The 17,859-nt window shown below is 39.4% G+C and overlaps 1 protein-coding gene and 1 long non-coding RNA gene across 3 annotated transcripts in view; one reads left to right on the forward strand and one right to left on the reverse strand.

The window, feature by feature from the left end:
- Window positions 1-17,859, forward strand: part of VPS45 (vacuolar protein sorting 45 homolog) — an 82,054-nt gene that overhangs the window by 37,175 nt on the left and 27,020 nt on the right. For both annotated transcript variants that reach the window (XM_003892567.5, XM_003892568.4), the window contains exon 14: window positions 10,625-10,756. In XM_003892567.5, the coding sequence (XP_003892616.1) occupies window positions 10,625-10,756 (132 nt within the window). The remainder of the gene's footprint in view (window positions 1-10,624; window positions 10,757-17,859) is intronic.
- The window catches only part of LOC110740794, a 76,859-nt gene that overhangs the window by 27,429 nt on the left and 31,571 nt on the right, over window positions 1-17,859 (reverse strand). The window lies entirely within an intron of this gene.

Genomic DNA, 17,859 nt, shown 5'->3' on the forward strand with positions numbered 1-17,859 from the left:
TACAGATTCAATGCTATTCCTATCTAACTACCAACATTCTTCACAGAACTAGAAAAAATTATTTTAAAATTCATGTGGAACCAAAAAAGAGCCCACATAGCCAAGGCAATCCTAAGCAAAAAGAACAAAGCTGGAAGAATCACATTACCCAACTTCCAACTGTACTACAAGGCTACAGTGACCAAAACAGCATGGTATGGGTACAAAAACAGGCACATAGACCAGTGGAACAAAATAGAGAGCCCAGAAGTAAGGCGTCACATCTACGACCATCTGATCTTTGACAAGGCTGACAAAAACAAGCAATGGGGAAAAGACTCATTCAATAAATGGTGCTGGGATAACTGACTAGCCATATGCAAAAGACTGAAGCTGGACCCCTTCCTTATACCATATTCAAAAATTTCAACTCAAGATGGATTAAAGACAAATGTAAAACCCAAAACTATAAAAACCCTGGAAGACAAACTAGGTAATACCATTCTGGACCTAGGAACAGGCTAAGATTTCATGTCAAAGACGCCAAAAGCAATCACAACAAAAGCAAAAATTGACAAATGGGATCTAATTAAACTTAAGAGCTATTGCACAGCTAAAGAAACTATCAACAGAGTAAACAGACAGTCTACAGAATGGGAGAAAATATTTGCAAACTATGCATCTGAGAAAGGTCTAATATCCAGCATCTATAAAGAACTTAAACAAATTTACAAGAGAAAAACAACCCCATTAAAATGTGGGAGGCCAAGGCAGGTGGATCACCTAAGGTCAGGAATTCGAGACCAGCCTAGCCAACATGGTGAAACCCCATCTCTGCTAAAAATACAAAAAATTAGCCAGGAGTGGTGGCTGGCACCTGTAATCGTGCCACGGAAGGCTGAGGCAGGAGAGTCGCTTGAACCTGGGAGGTGGAGGTTGCTATGAGCCAAGATTGTGCCATTGCACTCCAGCCTGGGCAACAAGAGTGAAACCCTGTCAAAAAAAAAAAAAAAAAAAAAAAAGTGGGCAAAGGACATGAACAGCTGCTTCTCAAAAGAAGACATACATGCAGCCAACAAGCCTATGAAAAAAAGCTCAATATCACTGATCATTAGAGAAATGCAAATCAAAACCATGGTGAGATACCATCTCACACCAGTCAGAATGGCTGTCATTAAAAAGTCAAAAAATAGGCTGGGTGTGGTGGAGCATGCCTGTAATCCCAGCAATTTGGGAGGCCAAGGTGGGCGGATCACAAGGTCAGGAGTTCGAGACCAGCCCGGGCAACATGGTGAAACCCCTTCTCTACTAAAAATACAAAAATTAGCCAGGCCTGGTGGCGTGTGCCTGTAATCCCAGCTACTCGGGAGGCTGAGGCAGGAGAATGGCTTGAACCTGGGAAGCGGAGGTTGCAGTGAGCCGAGATTACACCATTTCACTCCAGCTCTGGGCGACAGAGCAAGACTCTACCTCGGGAAAAAAAAAAAAAGAAAGTCAAAAATAACAGATCCTGGTGAGGTTGCAGAGAAAAGAGAACCCTTATACCCTGTTGGTGGGTATGTAAATTAGTTCAACCATTGTGGAAAGCAGTATGGCAGTTCCTCAAAGATTTAAAAACACAACTACCATTTGACCCAGCAATCCCATTACTGGGTATATACCAGAGGAATATAACTCAAATTCTACCATAAAGACACATGCAGCTGGATGCGGTGACTCACGCCTGTAATCCCAGCACTTTGGGAGGCTGAGGCAGGTGGATCACCTGAGGTCAGTAGTTCGAAACCAGCCTGACCAACATGGTGAAACCTGGTCTCTACTAAAAATAAAAACAATTAGCCAGGCATGATGGCAGCTGCCTGTAATCCCAGCTACTTGGGAGGCTGAGGCAGCAGAATTACTTGAACCCAGGAGGCGGAGATTGTGATGAGCCAAGATCACTCCACTGCACTCCAGCCTAGGTGACAGAATGAGACTTCCTCTCAAAAAAAAAAAAAAAAAAAAAGACACATGCATGGCCAGGTGGGGTGGCTCATGCCTGTAATCTCAGCACTTTGGGAGGCCAAAGTGGGTGGATCACCTGAGGTCAGGAGTTTAAGACCAGCCTGACCAACGTAATGAAACCTCGTCTCTACTAAAAATACAGAATTAGCGGGGGCATAGTGGTGCAGGCCTGTAATCGCAGCTGCTTGGGAGGCTGAGGCAGGAGAACTGCTTGAACCTGGGAGACAGAGGTTGCAGTGAGCCAAGATTGTACCATTGTATTCCAGCCTGGGCATTGAGCGAAACTCTGTCTCAAAAAAAAAAAAAGACACATGCACACGAATGTTCATTGCAGCACTGTGCACAACAGCTAAGACATGGAATCAACCTAAATGCCCACCAATGACAGACTGGATAAAGAAAATGTGCATATACACCATGGAATATTAGGCAGCCATTAAAAAAATGAGATTATGCCTTTTGTGGGAACATGGATGGAGCTGGAGGCATCACCCTTAGCAAACTAACGCAGGAAGAGAAAACCAAATACTGCATGTTCTCACTTACAAGTTGGAGCTAAATGATAAGAACTAAGGAACACAAAGAAGGAAACAGCAGACACTGGGGTCTACTTGAGCAGGAAAGGTGAAAGGAGGGAGAGGAACAGAAAAGATAACTATTGGGTCCTGAGTTTAATAACTGGGTGATGTAATAATATGTATGACAAACCGCCGTGACATGTGCTTATGTAACAAACTTTCACATGTACCCCCAAACTTAGGATAAAATTTTTTTTTTTTTTTTTTTTTTTTTTTTTTGAGACTGAGTCTGGCTCTGTCGCCCAGGCTGGAGTGCAGTGGCCGGATCTCAGCTCACTGCAAGCTCCGCCTCCCGGGTTTACGCCATTCTCCTGCCTCAGCCTCCGGAGTAGCTGGGACCACAGGCGCCCGCCACCTCGCCCGGCTAGTTTTTTGTATTTTTTAGTAGAGACGGGGTTTCACCGTGTTAGCCAGGATGGTCTCGATCTCCTGACCTTGTGATCCGCCCGCCTCAGCCTCCCAAAGTGCTGGGATTACAGGCTTGAGCCACCGCGCCCGGCTAGGATAAAAATTTTTGAAAGAAATAATGATTTCCAGAAATCCTATATGTTAATTTTTTTATTTTTTAACAAAATAAGATATTACCCTTGATTATCCTTGTATATCTCTATACAGCATGAGCTAGCTGCTGTTTTCTAATGTTTGCTGTCTGCATTAATTAATGCTTTGGTTGCTATAGTGAATTATAGAGCGCAGGAAGATGCATACAAAGAATTGAACTTGTGTATTCCACTTAGCTTCAACCATCATATGGAAAAGATTTGCTGTATGTTTTACCATTGGCTTCATCAGAACATCTACTTTTAAAATTCACTGGGAAAAGGAATGAAAAGGAAAAATGTCAGGGATATTTAAACATTGTTTTTCATAGATGTTCTTCCTTAAGTCAGCTTGAATAAGTAGTAGGAGGAGGCTCAGGAAAACATTTATTAATGTTTTCATAACCTAATGTGACATAGTCATCTTTGTGAGGTATACAATTGAGCCAAGCTCTAAGAGCCTATCCCTGTATCTAGGTTTTGTCCTTACATTTATATAACCTACACCCACAGTTTACCACCCATGACATTTTCTTTCCTCTCCAGTAGTACAAAAATACCCTGCCACCCTGAAATGATCAGACTGAAGGACAGTGTTCTCTTGCTATGCTAAAACCCACTTGAATTTGTTCCTTCCCAGTTCTTGCCTTTCTTTTCCATGAGAGACAGATACATTCTCCAGGCAGGTGATGGTCAGAGGATAGCTATGGAGAAGCAACATCGTTTTCCACGATGCTCTCATTTGTCTGCTCAACCGCTTTTTAAATTGACTTATCAGATCAGGAGCTCAAAACAAAGGTGTTAACTGTCTGATTCTTCCCATTAGTCACCAAGATGGTCACTGTACCCCTGCAAGAGAAAGATTCCCTCCCTTCTTTTTAATAAAATAATCTGTGCAATTCATTTATTTACTTAAGTAAATAAAATGTATTTATTTGAGTAATCCATTATGCAGTTTATCTTGAGCAAATATATATATTACTTTCCTACATTTTTCATTTTTTTTGGTGAATATAATGTCCTTTCAACCTTGAGTATTTTATTGTTTCTGAACACTTTAACTGCCTCTTATCTTCCTGCTTTTTACATAGTCTGTAACTATCTGGGTAATTTTTCAGTCTTCTTCTTTCCTCCCTCCCCTTTTTTGGAGTCCTCCATAGTCTCTTCTCTTCATCCTTTTGTCCATGTGTACCTGCTGTGTTTAACTCCCATTTATAAGTGAGAAATGCTATATTTGATTTTTCTGCTTCAGAGTTATTTCACTTAGGATAATGGCCTCTTGCTCCATCCATGTTGCTGCAAAGGACATGATATCATTCTTTTTTATGCCTGCTTAGTATTCCATGGTGTATATATACCACATTTTCTTTATCCAGTCCACTGTTGGTGGATACTTAAGTTGGTTCCGTAGCTTTGCTATTGTATATAGTGCTGGGATAAACATGAGTGCATGTGTCTTTTTTTATATAATGATTTCCTTTCCTTTGGGTAGATACCCAGTAGTGGGATTTCTGGGTCGAATGGTAAGTTGTTTTTGTTTTTTGTTTTTCCCTTCTTGAGACAGCATCTTGTTCTGTTGCCCAGGCTGGATGGAGTGCAGTGGCACAGTCACAGCTCACTGCAACCTCGACTTCCCAGGCTCAAGTGATCCTCACATCTCAGCACCATCTACCTGCCCCCGGCCTCGCCAAGTAGCTGAGACTACAGGGGAATGCCACCAAACTGGGCTAATTTTTTAAAAAATTTTTTGCAGAGCTGGGGGTCTCACAATGTTGCCCAAGTGGATCTCGAGCTCCTTAGCTCAAGCGATCCACCTGCCTTGGCCTCCCACAGTGCTGGGATTACAAGCATAAGCCACCAGGCCCAGCCTTTTTTTGTTGTTGTTTATAAGGAGGAAGAGGGGACATGAGCAGGGACGTACCCTGTGCGTTTGCTCCCCTCCCTGTAGCTTGATTGCTAGTTCTATTTTTAGTTCTTTGAGCTAGCTCTATAATGTTTTCCACAGAGGTTGAATATAAATTTATATTCCCACCAACAGTATATGAGCATTCCCTTTTCTCCGCATCCATGCCAACGTCTGTTGTTTTTTGACTTTTTAATAAACCAAAATAGTAAGAGCCATATATGACAAACCTACAGCTAACATCATACTGAATGGGGAAAAGTTGGAAGCATTTTCCCTAAGAACTGGAACAAGATGAGGATGTCCACTCTCACTGGTCCTATTCAACATACTAAAAGCCCTACCTAGAGCAGTCAGGCAATAGAAATATAAGACATCCAAATTGGAAAAGAGGAAGTCAAATTATCTCTGTTCACATTCAGTACGATTATATACTTAGAAAACCCTAAAGATCCCTCTAGAAGATCCCTAGACTTGATAAGTGACTTCATTAAAGTCTCTGGATACAAAATCAACATACAAAAATGAGTAACATTTTTATGCACCAGTAACATTCAAGCCGAGAATCAAAGTAAGAGCGCAGTCCCATTTACAATAGACACATACACAAAATACTTAGGAATATATTTAACCAAGGAGGTGAAAGACCTCTACAAGGAGTACTTAACATTGATGAAAGAAATCATAGATGACACAAACAAATGGAAAAACATCCCATGCTCATGGATTGGAAGAATCAATATTAAAATGATCATATTACCCAGTGCAATCTACAGATTCAACACAATTCCTATCAAATTACCAACATCATTCTTCACAGAATTAGAATCCTAAAGTTGATATGGAACCAGAAGAAAGCCTGAATAGCCAAGGTGCTTTAAGCAAAAAACAAATCCAGAGTGACATTGCCTGACTTCAAATTATACTATAAGGCTACAGTAACTAAAAAAGCATGGTACTGGTACAAAAACAGACACATAGATCAATGGAACAGAATAGAGAACCCAGAAATAAAGCCACATACCTACAACCAACTGATCTTCAATAAAGTCGACAAAAATAAACAATGGGGGAAGGACACCCCATTCAATAAATTGTGCTGGGAAAATTGGCCAGCCATATGCAGAAAAATGAAATTGGACCCCTATCTCTTAACCATATACAAAAATTAACTCAAGATAGATTAAAGGCCTAAATATAAGACCTGAAACTATAAAAGTCCTTGATGAAAATCTAGGAAAAAAAATCTCTGGACATTGGCCTAGGCAAAGAATTTATGAAAAAGATCCCAAAAGCACATGCAACAAAAACAAAAGTAGACAAATAGGACTTAATTAAACTAAAGGGCTTCTGCACAGCAAAAGAAATAACCAACAGAATAAACAGACAACCTACAAATAATGCCTCCAACAAAGGACTAATATCCACATCCTACAAGGAACTTAATTTAAAAAAAAAAACAACCCCATTAAAAACTGGGCAAAGGACATGAAAAGACATTTCTCAAAAGAATTACAAGTGGCCAAAAAACACTTGAAAAAATGCTCAGCATTACTGATCATCAGAGAAATGCAAATGAAAACCACACTGAGATATCATCTTATACCAGTCAGAAAGTCAGATGCCACCACTCTGGTTTTACCTTCCTACCAGCTCTTCTGAAGCCTTTGTTATTTTCTTTCTCTCTCTTGCTCTCTCGCTCTGGCTCTCGCTCTCTTCTCCCCATCACCCCATTATTTTCAGCCTCTTCTCTGCCGACTTCTTTTCCACAGGTTATAATCATACTAATTTTCTTTTGTTAAATAGTAAATTTAAAGCCTTTAGTCCTAGATTTTCCTGTAAGTTATGTCCTTCCCTTCATAGCCAAGCTTCTTGGATAAAGAAGTCCACAGTTACTGTCTTCTGTTTGTCAACTCTTACTCCACTACAACACACTAAAACATTTCTTGCAAAATCACATTAGTAAATCCAGGGGACTCTCAATTCTCACCTTACTTTCCCCACTGCATCATTTCACACTATTAACCATTCTTTTCTTCTTAAGACTCAGTTGGCCCTCAACCTTTCCCTTCTGGTTCTCCTCCTACCTTTCTGAAAATGTCCTTCTCAGTTGCTAATGCTGGCTACTCTTTTTACTTGTATTGTGGTTGTTAGGGACTCACCAAAAAAATCTGTCTTTTGGTTCTCTTCTCATTCTACATGATCTCCCTAGATAAAACTCATCTATTCCCATGGCTTTAGCTACCACATATTCAGGGAAAGCACTAGACCTGAATATGCAGATGTCTAGTGGGCATCTCCATTAAAATATTCCACAGGTATCTAAAACACAACGTGTTTGTGTCTTATGCTCAGTAAATGTCCTTTTTCTCAAATCTAAACCACTACACCTAGTTACCAAAACCAGAAAACAGTTATGGACTCCCCCTTTACCCCTATCCTCCACATTCAGTCATTGACCAAATACTGAAGAATATGTATTTTTTGTGACTGGACATCCACTACCTCCTCTTTACCCTTTCTAGGATGTCTTTAGTTCTAGGTTTCATCATATCTTCCCAGAAGTCTCACACTAACCTTTTATTCTCCAACTTTTCCCAACAGTTACACCCAATTCATTCTTGCATGGCTGCCAAAACTATCCTTCAAAAAAGCAAATTTGGCTGGGCACGGTGGCTCACACCTGTAATCCTAGCACTTTGGGAGGCCAAGGTGGGTGGGTCACCTGAGGTCAGGAGTTCAAGATCTCCAGCCTGGCCAACATGGTGTAATCCTGTCTCTACTAAAAAATACAAAAATTAGTCTGGCGTGGTGGCACGTGCCTGTATTCCCAGCTACTTGGGAGGCTGAGGCAGGAGAATCGCTTGAACCCAGGAGGCGGGGGTTGCAGTGAACTAAGATCGCACCACTGCACTCCAGCCTGGGTGGCAGAGAGAGACTCCATCTCAAAATAAAAAGCAAATTTGATCCTGATAACCTGTGAAAACCTTTCAGTGATTCCCCCATGACCTGTGAGATTTGAGATCTTCTGTGAGCTGGCTTGTGCTTCTCCCTCTTTCTCTCACTATGTCCCCAACTTCACTTCTGCCCCAAAGGAAGAGTTAGGATGAGTCCAAAGTTTTTGGCCCAAGCAACTAGAAGGCTAAAGTGACCATCAAGTAAGATAGGGAAAGCTATAGGTAGAACAGGCTTAGGGAAGATTGGGGATTTAAAACATGTTGAGTTGAGAAATAATTAAACATCCAAATGGAAATATCAAGTAGACAGATATTTAAGTCTGGAGTTTAGAAGAAAGGTCTGGGCTGGAGATGGAGATTTGGGAGCCATCAGCAGATAGATGTATTTACAACCAAAAAACTGGGTGTGCTTATCAAGGGAAGGAAATGTGCTGTTTCTCTGGTAATTAGTAATGTAACCACTTGTCAGTGTGGCTGTTGAGCACTTGAAATGTGTCTAGTGCTATTGGGGAATTAAATATTTAATTTTATTTTGGTTAATTTAAATTTAAATAGCCATAAGTGACAAGTGGCCACTATACTAAATGGAGCAGATGGAGGGAATGAGTTTAGGTTAAGAAGAAAGGAGGACCGATGTCTGGGCTCTGAGTATTCCACCATTAAGAGGTCACAGAGATGAAGTGGGACCATCAAAGGATACTGAAAAGTAGCAAGGGAAAAAATCAAGTATGAAATTTTCTGGAAACCAATTGAAGAAGGTGTATCCAGGAGAAGCAAGTGATCACCTCAGTCATATGTTGCTGACAAGTCAAGTGATATAAAACTGTTCTACCTCACCTATCATCAGGCAATAGTTTCATAAGGAGCTCGCAACCTAGATCCCTCCCATGTGTAGTTCACAGTAGGATTTGCACTCCTATGAGAATCTAATGCCTCTACTGATCTAAGAGCAGGCAGAGCTCAGGCCTGAAAACCCGCTGCTCACCTCCTGCTGTGCCCCCACAAGTTCCTAACAGACCACGGACTGGTATTGGTCCTCAGCCTGGGTTTGGGGACCCTTATCATAATTGACACTTTACCATAACAACCTCTTCATCATTGGTAGCTTGTATAACTGTTTTATGGAGGGAGGTTTTTTTGGGGTGTGTTTGTTTGTTTGTTTTTGAATATGGAATCTCACTCTGTTGCCCAGGCTGGAGTATGGTGGCACGATCTTGGCTCACTGCAACCTTCACCTCCCAGATTCAAGCAGTTCTCCTGCCTCAGCCTCCCGAGTAGCTGGGATTACAGGCACCTGCCACTACACCCGGCTAATTTTGTATTTCTAATAGAGACGGTTTCACCATGTTGGCCAGGCTGGTCTCGAACTCCTGACGCCAAATGATCCACCCACCTTGGCCTCCCAAAATGCATACAGGCATGAGCCACCGTGCCTGGGCTTGTATAACTTTTACTGGGGAATCTCTGCAATTTAGAGACTATCTGAACATTTAAAAATAGCCACAATAGCTGATTCTGTTTCAGTGAAGTCCCACAAGAACAAATACTCTCTTAGTTAATTCCTTCAAGGTATTTTAGAAAGAGAGAGACAAGCAGGAAGGAAATGTAGGGTTAGGGTTTTTTTCAAGATTTATACACAAGCATGTATATTCCTTGATTAAAGATGTTTCTGATTAGTTTTGTGCAATAACATTCAAAATGGATGCTTCTGCTTGATGTAGTTTTAGTGTCCAATGAGTGATTTAACAAAATTATTTGCCTAGTAGGATTAATTTTATCTTCTTTTGATAGCATGAGAAAAGAAAAACAGGACAAACATTAGTGATTTTGAAAATAATTTGATCTCCTTCTTGGTGATATCTACAGAAGGAGCTGATAGGAGGAACATTCATTTTGCTATGAAGCCATTTTGATAAGGATTGAAACAGGAAACAGTAAAACAACACAGTGCTACTCAAGTAAAGCTAGTGACTGAGCTGTGTTCACATGTCCAGTATCAGCTACACTCATGGCTTTTTTTGGTTTCTTTTTCTTGGTTTATCAAAGGATTCAGAAAAAATATTTCAAGAAAAGATGGAGTTCCTAGAAGCACCATTAATTTATGTGTCCCATTCTTTTTTTTATACTCAAAATACTAAATGTTTCTAGTTCCCATGTTTTGGGGACATGCGAATATGCCAGTTCTTTCAAAAATGTTTTGAGGTCCTTGGACAGAGGCCATTGTAATAGCACTGTACTAAGTATTTGACAAAAGGCTTATACATGAAAGGAGATGTGTAGTATTAATACAAGCATACAAACATAAAATACTGCTGTATTGATATCATGTGACGGTAAGGCACTCTGCACCCTCTTGAATATAAAAGAATATTTCTACATTTGGTTCCAGCAAACACTATTGTGCTATTCTGAAATCCACAGCACAGAAATTATAAGACATCCGCTCATAAACAGAAAGCAAATCACTATTCAGCATTTCCTGCTCTGTTTCCTGCCAATTTCAGATAATTAAAACTTTTTTTAAACCTTTTATTCTATTCTGCTTTAATTCTGCTTCCTCCTCCAAAAAAAAAGGTTTAGAAATTAAAACTCTGTGTATATAAGTCACAGTCCTTTTTTTTTTTTTCTTATCCTGTGATATTATCTCATTCTTCATTATTGCAGACCTCAGGATATCATTGTGTTTGTAATTGGAGGAGCCACCTATGAAGAGGCTCTAACAGTTTATAACCTGAACCGCACCACTCCTGGAGTGAGGATTGTCCTGGGAGGCACCACGGTGCACAACACGAAAAGGTAAAAGAGAACATTCATTCTACAGCTGTGTCCTCCTTCCCAGAGGATAAAGCTTAAATTCCCTTTATGTTGGAAAAATTTGGTCAATACTAACCAAACTGCTGTAGACTGAAATTCTCTGGTGTTTGCAGCTCCAGAATAATTTAAGAATTTGTGAAACAAAGGATCTATAGTAGTTAAGTTCATTAAGTTCATAAATCTCTTTATTTGGTCAAAGACCTAGAAAGTAAGAACCATCTTACACTGTTAACAATTTGTATTTCCTGTGTGTTCAAAAAAGGAGAAACCCTTGGACCTACTTCATAAGGAAGGGGGAAAAATTAAAAATTGGGTTTTTTTTGTTTTTTTTTTTAAAGAAGGAGAAACCTAATAGCCACAGCTTAGACTTTCTTAATGGTATTGAAGTCTGGGAGTTTTTCTATTTTGTTGATTAACTTTATTCACTTAGTAAGTATTCAGTAAGAATACAAAGATGAATAATCTAAAGATCCTACCTCAAGTTATTGTCTATTAGGAAAGATTTAAAAATAAGAAAATACGTGCCCAGAGAGGCAGATGAAAGGGCCAAGGATTCTCAAAGTGACTAAGGGAAATTAGCAAATGTTTCACATAGAAGATAGTATATTAGCTGAGCCTTGGGTGAAAAGGACATATGGAGGGAGAGCACATTCTAGGTTCAGTTAACCACATGAACAAGTTATAAAAGCTGTAGGCAACGGGCGAGATGGCTCAAGCCTGTAATCCCAGCACTTTGGGAGGCGGAGACGGGCGGATCACGAGGTCAGGAGATCGAGACCATCCTGGCTAACACGGTGAAACCCCGTCTCTACTAAAAAAATACAAAAAACTAGCCGGGCGAGGTGGCAGGCGCCTGTAGTCCCAGCTACTCGGGAGGCTGAGGCAGGAGAATGGCGTAAACCCAGGAGGCGGAGCTTGCAGTGAGCTAAGATCCGGCCACTGCACTCCAGCCTGGGCGACAGAGCGAGACTCCGTCTAAAAAAAAAAAAAAAAAAAAAAAAAGCTGTAGGCAACATACATACACAAAGAACAGCAAATAGTCAACTAGCTGGAATGTGTGTAATAAAGTGAAAAGATGATTGAATGCCATCATTGTGGAAGGCCTTGAGTGCCAGGCTTGGGAATTTATGCTTTTTTACATAGAAAATGGGGAATTATTGAAAGCAGTGATTACAAGAAAGCCACAGTGTTTAAGGAAGATTAATTTGGCAGCTAAAGGTAGAAGAGGAAAAGACTGGAGAACCATGACATGATTGTTGAATCTAAAGATTGGTGACCCTGAGCAATCTATGCTGAGCCATGTATGCATAGATAATTTGGAGTCATTAAAAGTATTTATATACTTTTTTATTTTGTAGGATTATTTGGTTTTTAATGTAACTTTTCTCCTTTATTATGGAAGTAATATATGCATATTCTGAATTTTTTTAATTCAGAAAGTACAAAGTACAAAGTTTCCATAATTTAACCACTTGTTACATTTTAGTGTTTTCAGGCCTTTTTTCTAAGCCTGAATAGATGTTTGTGTGACTGTGTGGGCAGAAAGGGATCTCATCATACATTCTGCCTTTTAACTTTCATTTTGCAGTCTGATGTAAACATCTTCTAGTGTTGAATATATAATCATTCGTTCATTAAACAAATATTTATTGGATAAGATTTCTTGGGTTTGAATCCTGATTTCCCTCATACTATTTTTGTGAACTTGGGCCAATTACTAACCTCTTTGTTAGTGTCCAGAACTCACTGGCCATTTATATATTTCTTTTGTGAATTGCTAGTTCATATTCTGTGCCCATTCCACAATTGGAGTATTCCTTTTTTTTTCTTAATAATTTTTTTTAATGTGGCACATCTACACTATGGAATACTATGCAGCCATAAAAAAGGATGAGTTCATGTCCTTTGTAGGGACATGGATGAAGCTGGAAACCATCATTCTGAGCAAACTATCGCAAGGACAGAAAACCAAACACCACATGTTCTCACTCATAGGTGGGAATTGAACAATAAGAATACTTGCACACAGGGTAGGGAGCATCACACACCGGAGCCTGTCATAGGGTGGTGGGAGGCGGAAGGGATAGCATTAAGAGATATACCTAATGTAAATGACGAGTTAATGGATGCAGCACACCAACATGGCACATGTATACATATGTAACAAACCTGCACATTGTGCACATGTACCCTAGAACTTAAAGTATAATAAAAAAATAATAATAATAATTTTTTAAATTCTATGTATATAATTAAGGTTATTGGCCATTTGTCTAGTATATATTTTGCAAATCTTTTTCCTCTATATATTTTTTTATATTATTCACAGTGTTTTGTTGTATAAAAGTTTTGTTGTTATTATTTTAATTTTATATTGTCACAGCTACCTGTGATTTCTGCCTTTGGTGTCATGCCTGGAAGGTTCTTTCCTACCCAAGATTATATAAATACTAACATGCATTTTAAAAATTATTTTTAGGATACATATTTAACATAATATCTTTACAGTCTTATCAGAATTTTAGTTTTGTGTAAACAGTGCTGTAGGGTTTCCTTTTATAACTTCTACAGAAATATTACAGTGAGGGGCTTTTTTCTTCTTGACACCAAATACACCAGGTCTTTCCCACCACCATTTTTCCAATTTTCCAGACACTAACTGGATATCTAACAATTTGATTCAATTCTGACACGATCTACCTGGAGTTAGCATCTCATCTCGAAGTTAAAAGGGCTTAACCCCACAAGACCACCCCTACTTCAGATGCCAGTCACAAGTCCCAGACCACCTGAGTGACTGGTTGTAAATCAGGGGTTCCCATGACCCCTTTCTGAGGTTTGATAATTTACTAGAACAGTTCACACAACTCAGGAAAACACTTTACTACATTTGCCAGTTATTATAAAGGATACAACTCAGGAACAGTCAAATGGAGGAGATGCATAGGGCAAGGTATAGGGATGGGGTGTGGAGTCTCCATGCCTGCTCCAGGAACACCCACCCCACCCCAGCACCTTGATATGTTCACCAACCCACAAACTCTTCGAACACTATTGGGTAGGGGTTTTTATGGAGGTTTCGTTATGTGGGCATGCTTGATTAAATCATTAGCCCCTAGTGATTGATTCAGGCTCCAGCTGTTTCCCCGGCCCTGGAGGTTCAGGCGTGAGGCTGAAAATTCAAAGTTTCTTATAAAGGCTTGGCCTTTCAGGCAACTAGCCCTCATCATGAAGCTACCTAGAGGCCCACCAAGAGTAATCTCATTGAAACAAAAGACAATCCTGTCACTCTCAGTATTCAGAAAATTCTTAGGGAATTAGGAGCTCTGTGCCAAGAATGGGGACAAAGACTAAATATCTTTCTATGATACTACATACATACACTTATACACAGGCATTTCATTATGTACAGAAAAGTATATAAATGATAAAACAGCTCATTAAAACATTGCAAAGTAAATATATCTATTAAACGACCACTGAGTGTAATGATCAAGAAATAGCACATTACCAGCACCCCCCACAGCCTTTCTTATTCCTCATGCTCCCTCCTTGTCACAGATCCCTGCAAAGTATTCATTATTATGACTTCTGTCACTGTAGATTAGTTTTACCTGTTCTTAAAAGATATTTTTTTAATAAAAGAAGAAATAGGCTGGGCACGGTGGCTCATACCCGTAATCCCAGCACTTTGGGAGGCCAAGGTGGGTGGATCATATGAGGTCAGGAGTTTGAGACCAGCCTGGCCAACATGTTGAAACCCCGTCTCTACTAAAAATAGAAAAATTAGCCAGGCGCGGTGGCAGGCGCCTGTAGTCTCAGCTATTCAGGAGGCTGAGGCAGGAGAATGCTTTAACCTGGGAGGTAGAGGTGAGCCAAGATCATGCCACTGCACTCCAGCCTGGGTGACAGAGCAAGAGTCTGTCTCAAAGAAAAAAAAAAAGAAGAAGAAGAAATAAAGACTAGATTTAATCTATTTCTGCCTTTCTCACAAATAATATAAGAATCTTAGTGTTTTAACTGTAATCAACTTCCTCCCAATTTGTATACTATCATTGTCCAGTGTTTTGGTTTTACCTTTTTAAATTCCCAAATTAATCATTATTTTCAGTAGTTAATGTTTATTTATATTTACCCACATATTTGCCCCCTTTTCCCCCTCCACTTTGTTTCTTTCCTCCTGGCTCTTTCTTCAATCCAATTTTCTTACTAAAGAACATTCTTGCCTGAATCCCATGCCTGTACTCCCAGCACTTTGGGAGGCCGAGGTGGGCAGATCACTTGAGGTCAGGAATTCGAGACCAGCCTGGCCAACATGGTGAAATCCCATCTCTACTGAAAAATACAAAAATTAGCCAGGCGTGGTGGCACATGCCTGTAATCCCAGCTACTCAGGAGGCTGGAGAATCGCTTGAACCGGGGAGGTGGAGGCTGCAGTGAGCCAAGATCGAGCCACTGCACTCCAGCCTGGGCAACAGAGCAAGACACCATTCTATATATATATAGAATAATATATGCTATATTGGCCAGTAGTTTAGGAGGCCGTGGCAGGAGGATCACTTGAGCTCAGAAGTTTAAGACCAACCTGAGCAATATAGAGTGACCCCGTTTCTACAAAAAAAAAACGTAAGAATTAGCTGGGCATGGACTAGGCATAGTGGCTCACACCTATAATCCCAGCACTTTCGGAGGCCAAGGCAAGCAGATTGCTTGAGCCCAGGAATTCAAGAGGAGTTCAAGGAGTTCAGCCTGGGCAACATGGTAAAATGTTGTCTCTACAAAAAAACACAAAAATCTGTTGGGCATGGTAGCATGTGTCTGTGGTCCCAGCTACTTGGGAGGCTGAGGTGGGAAGATCACAAGTGTGGGAGATTGAGGCTGCAGTGAGCCATGGTCGTGTCACCGCCCCCTAGCCTATCTGAATGAAATCCTGTCTAAAAACAAAAAAAAACTTTAATATTTTTTCAGCTATTGTTCATTTTGATGCCTTTGTCTAAAAGTGTCTTCATTCAGCTAAGTTTAGAATTTCAGGTTGATAATTTTCACTTACTTAAAAGTAAGACAACAATGGAATACTGTATTACTTGGTATGAAAAATTCATGTTTGGCATAATTTCTGGAAATTTTACAGTCATTATTTCTTTGAATGTTGCTTCTCTTTCATCTCCTGTTGTCTATCCTTCTGGAATTATTGTGAGATATATGTTAAACCTTCATCTATTCTTCAGGTCTCTTAATCTCTCATTTTTGTTATTCATCTGCTATCTCTCTGTGCTGTCTTCTGTATAATTTTTTGAGATTAGTGTTCCAGTTTAGTAATTCTTTCTTCAGCTATATCTGATCTATGTTTAATTTGTCTACTAAGTCCACTAAGATTACATTTTTATGCTTATGAGTTCTATTTGCTTCTTTTTCAAATTTGCCTGATGTTTTTGTGACTATCTTCTTTTTTTCTCATGTTTTCAAATCCTTTATTTTTCCTAAACCACATTAACTCTATAATCTGAACTACATGGAGGTCTAATTCTGCTGTTGTATCTGCTAACATTAGCTCATGATGAAGCATTTCTGCATGTGTTCTGTAATTTTGACTTATGAGTTATCTTAAGAAGGGTTTTATCTATAGCACCCATGAGGATCTGACATTCAAGATCTATCTCTCTTGCATATTTTTTCTTTCATTTTTGCTAGGTAGCCCAAGAGCATTGTCAGTCTGGAATCATTTTTATGTTTGTTTCTATACTTAACGGATCCTGAACCTTGCAAAGCATATCTGCTTGTGCAGATAGATTTTTTTAGTCCACTTTTTCATTGAGAGTTTCTATATTACATGGAAATCTCAATTTTGATTTATTTTCCTACCAAGGCCTAAACCTTCTTTCCTGACCCTCTGTGACTACTAAAACACAGTGCCCTTGTTTAATAACACTGGCACACACCTATTAGATAGTGGTAGCATCAGTTTATACTTACAAAGCTAAGTTTTTATTCCCTTTTTGTGCTGACCCTTGGCAATTCCTCTTACTTTCTAAAGAATTTAGATATTCATTTAAAAGGATGTTTGTTGTTTTTTATCCTGCATTTGTACGTGTTTTATTACAAGATAATTTTCACCTTATATAATCTGCCTTAATTCCAGAAATGGAAGTGTCAGTGTGGTTATGATCTTGGGAGTAGATAAAATGGTAGTGACATTATAGAAACTCCATTTTGAACACTAGTAGATAATATTATTTGGAAGGATAGCCGTGCATCCTAAAATGTCAAACTGAGGCTTTTGTACCTAATTCAGGGTCAGCTCTTGAATATTTTTGAGCACAGAAGTGACATAATATTATTAGAGCTGTTTTATTCAAGTTTCTCCCTTTGCTGCTAATAAAAGTAGTAATAGTTCATACTTACTGAGTAGATACTATGTGCTAGGCACTGTACTGCATACTTTAAATCTATTAACTCATTGAATCCTCACATAAAGTTTCTACTATTATTATCTTTACATATGGAAACTGAGGCACAGAGAGATTAACTTACTCAAGTAAACATGACTAGTAAGAGATGGAGCTAGTATTGGAAGCCAGAACCCATGCTTTTGACCACTATGCATTTCCTTCCTGTTACTTGAATGCCTAATACTGCATTATTCTCTAAATAATATTTAATAATTTAGAGTTCAAAAGGTTTTATTTATTACTTGATGGTAGCCATATAGGATTTTGTCTTCTTGATCCAAATGAGTTCTTTCATGAGTGTTTAGTTAATCATATGCTTTTAAATAGGCTTCCATATCAGAATTCAAAAAGATGAATTGGCCCTTAAGTGGTTCCTCTGAGAGTTAATATTTCTCACTATTTGTAGCCTTATGGCCAGTAACTAAGAATTTTAGCATCATCCCTTTAATTTGAAATATCAGCAGGTTAAAATTAAATGTGTATATCTCCATTTAAAAAAATAGGCTGGCTGCAGTGGCTCACGTCTGTAATCCTAGCACTTTGGGAGGCCGAGGTGGGCGGATCACAAGGTCAGGAGATTGAGACCATCCCCGGTAACACGGTGAAACCCCGTCTCTACTAAAAATACAAAAATTA

Source organism: Papio anubis, chromosome 1 (assembly GCF_008728515.1).
Source record: "Papio anubis isolate 15944 chromosome 1, Panubis1.0, whole genome shotgun sequence".
NCBI classification, from domain to species: domain Eukaryota; kingdom Metazoa; phylum Chordata; class Mammalia; order Primates; family Cercopithecidae; genus Papio; species Papio anubis.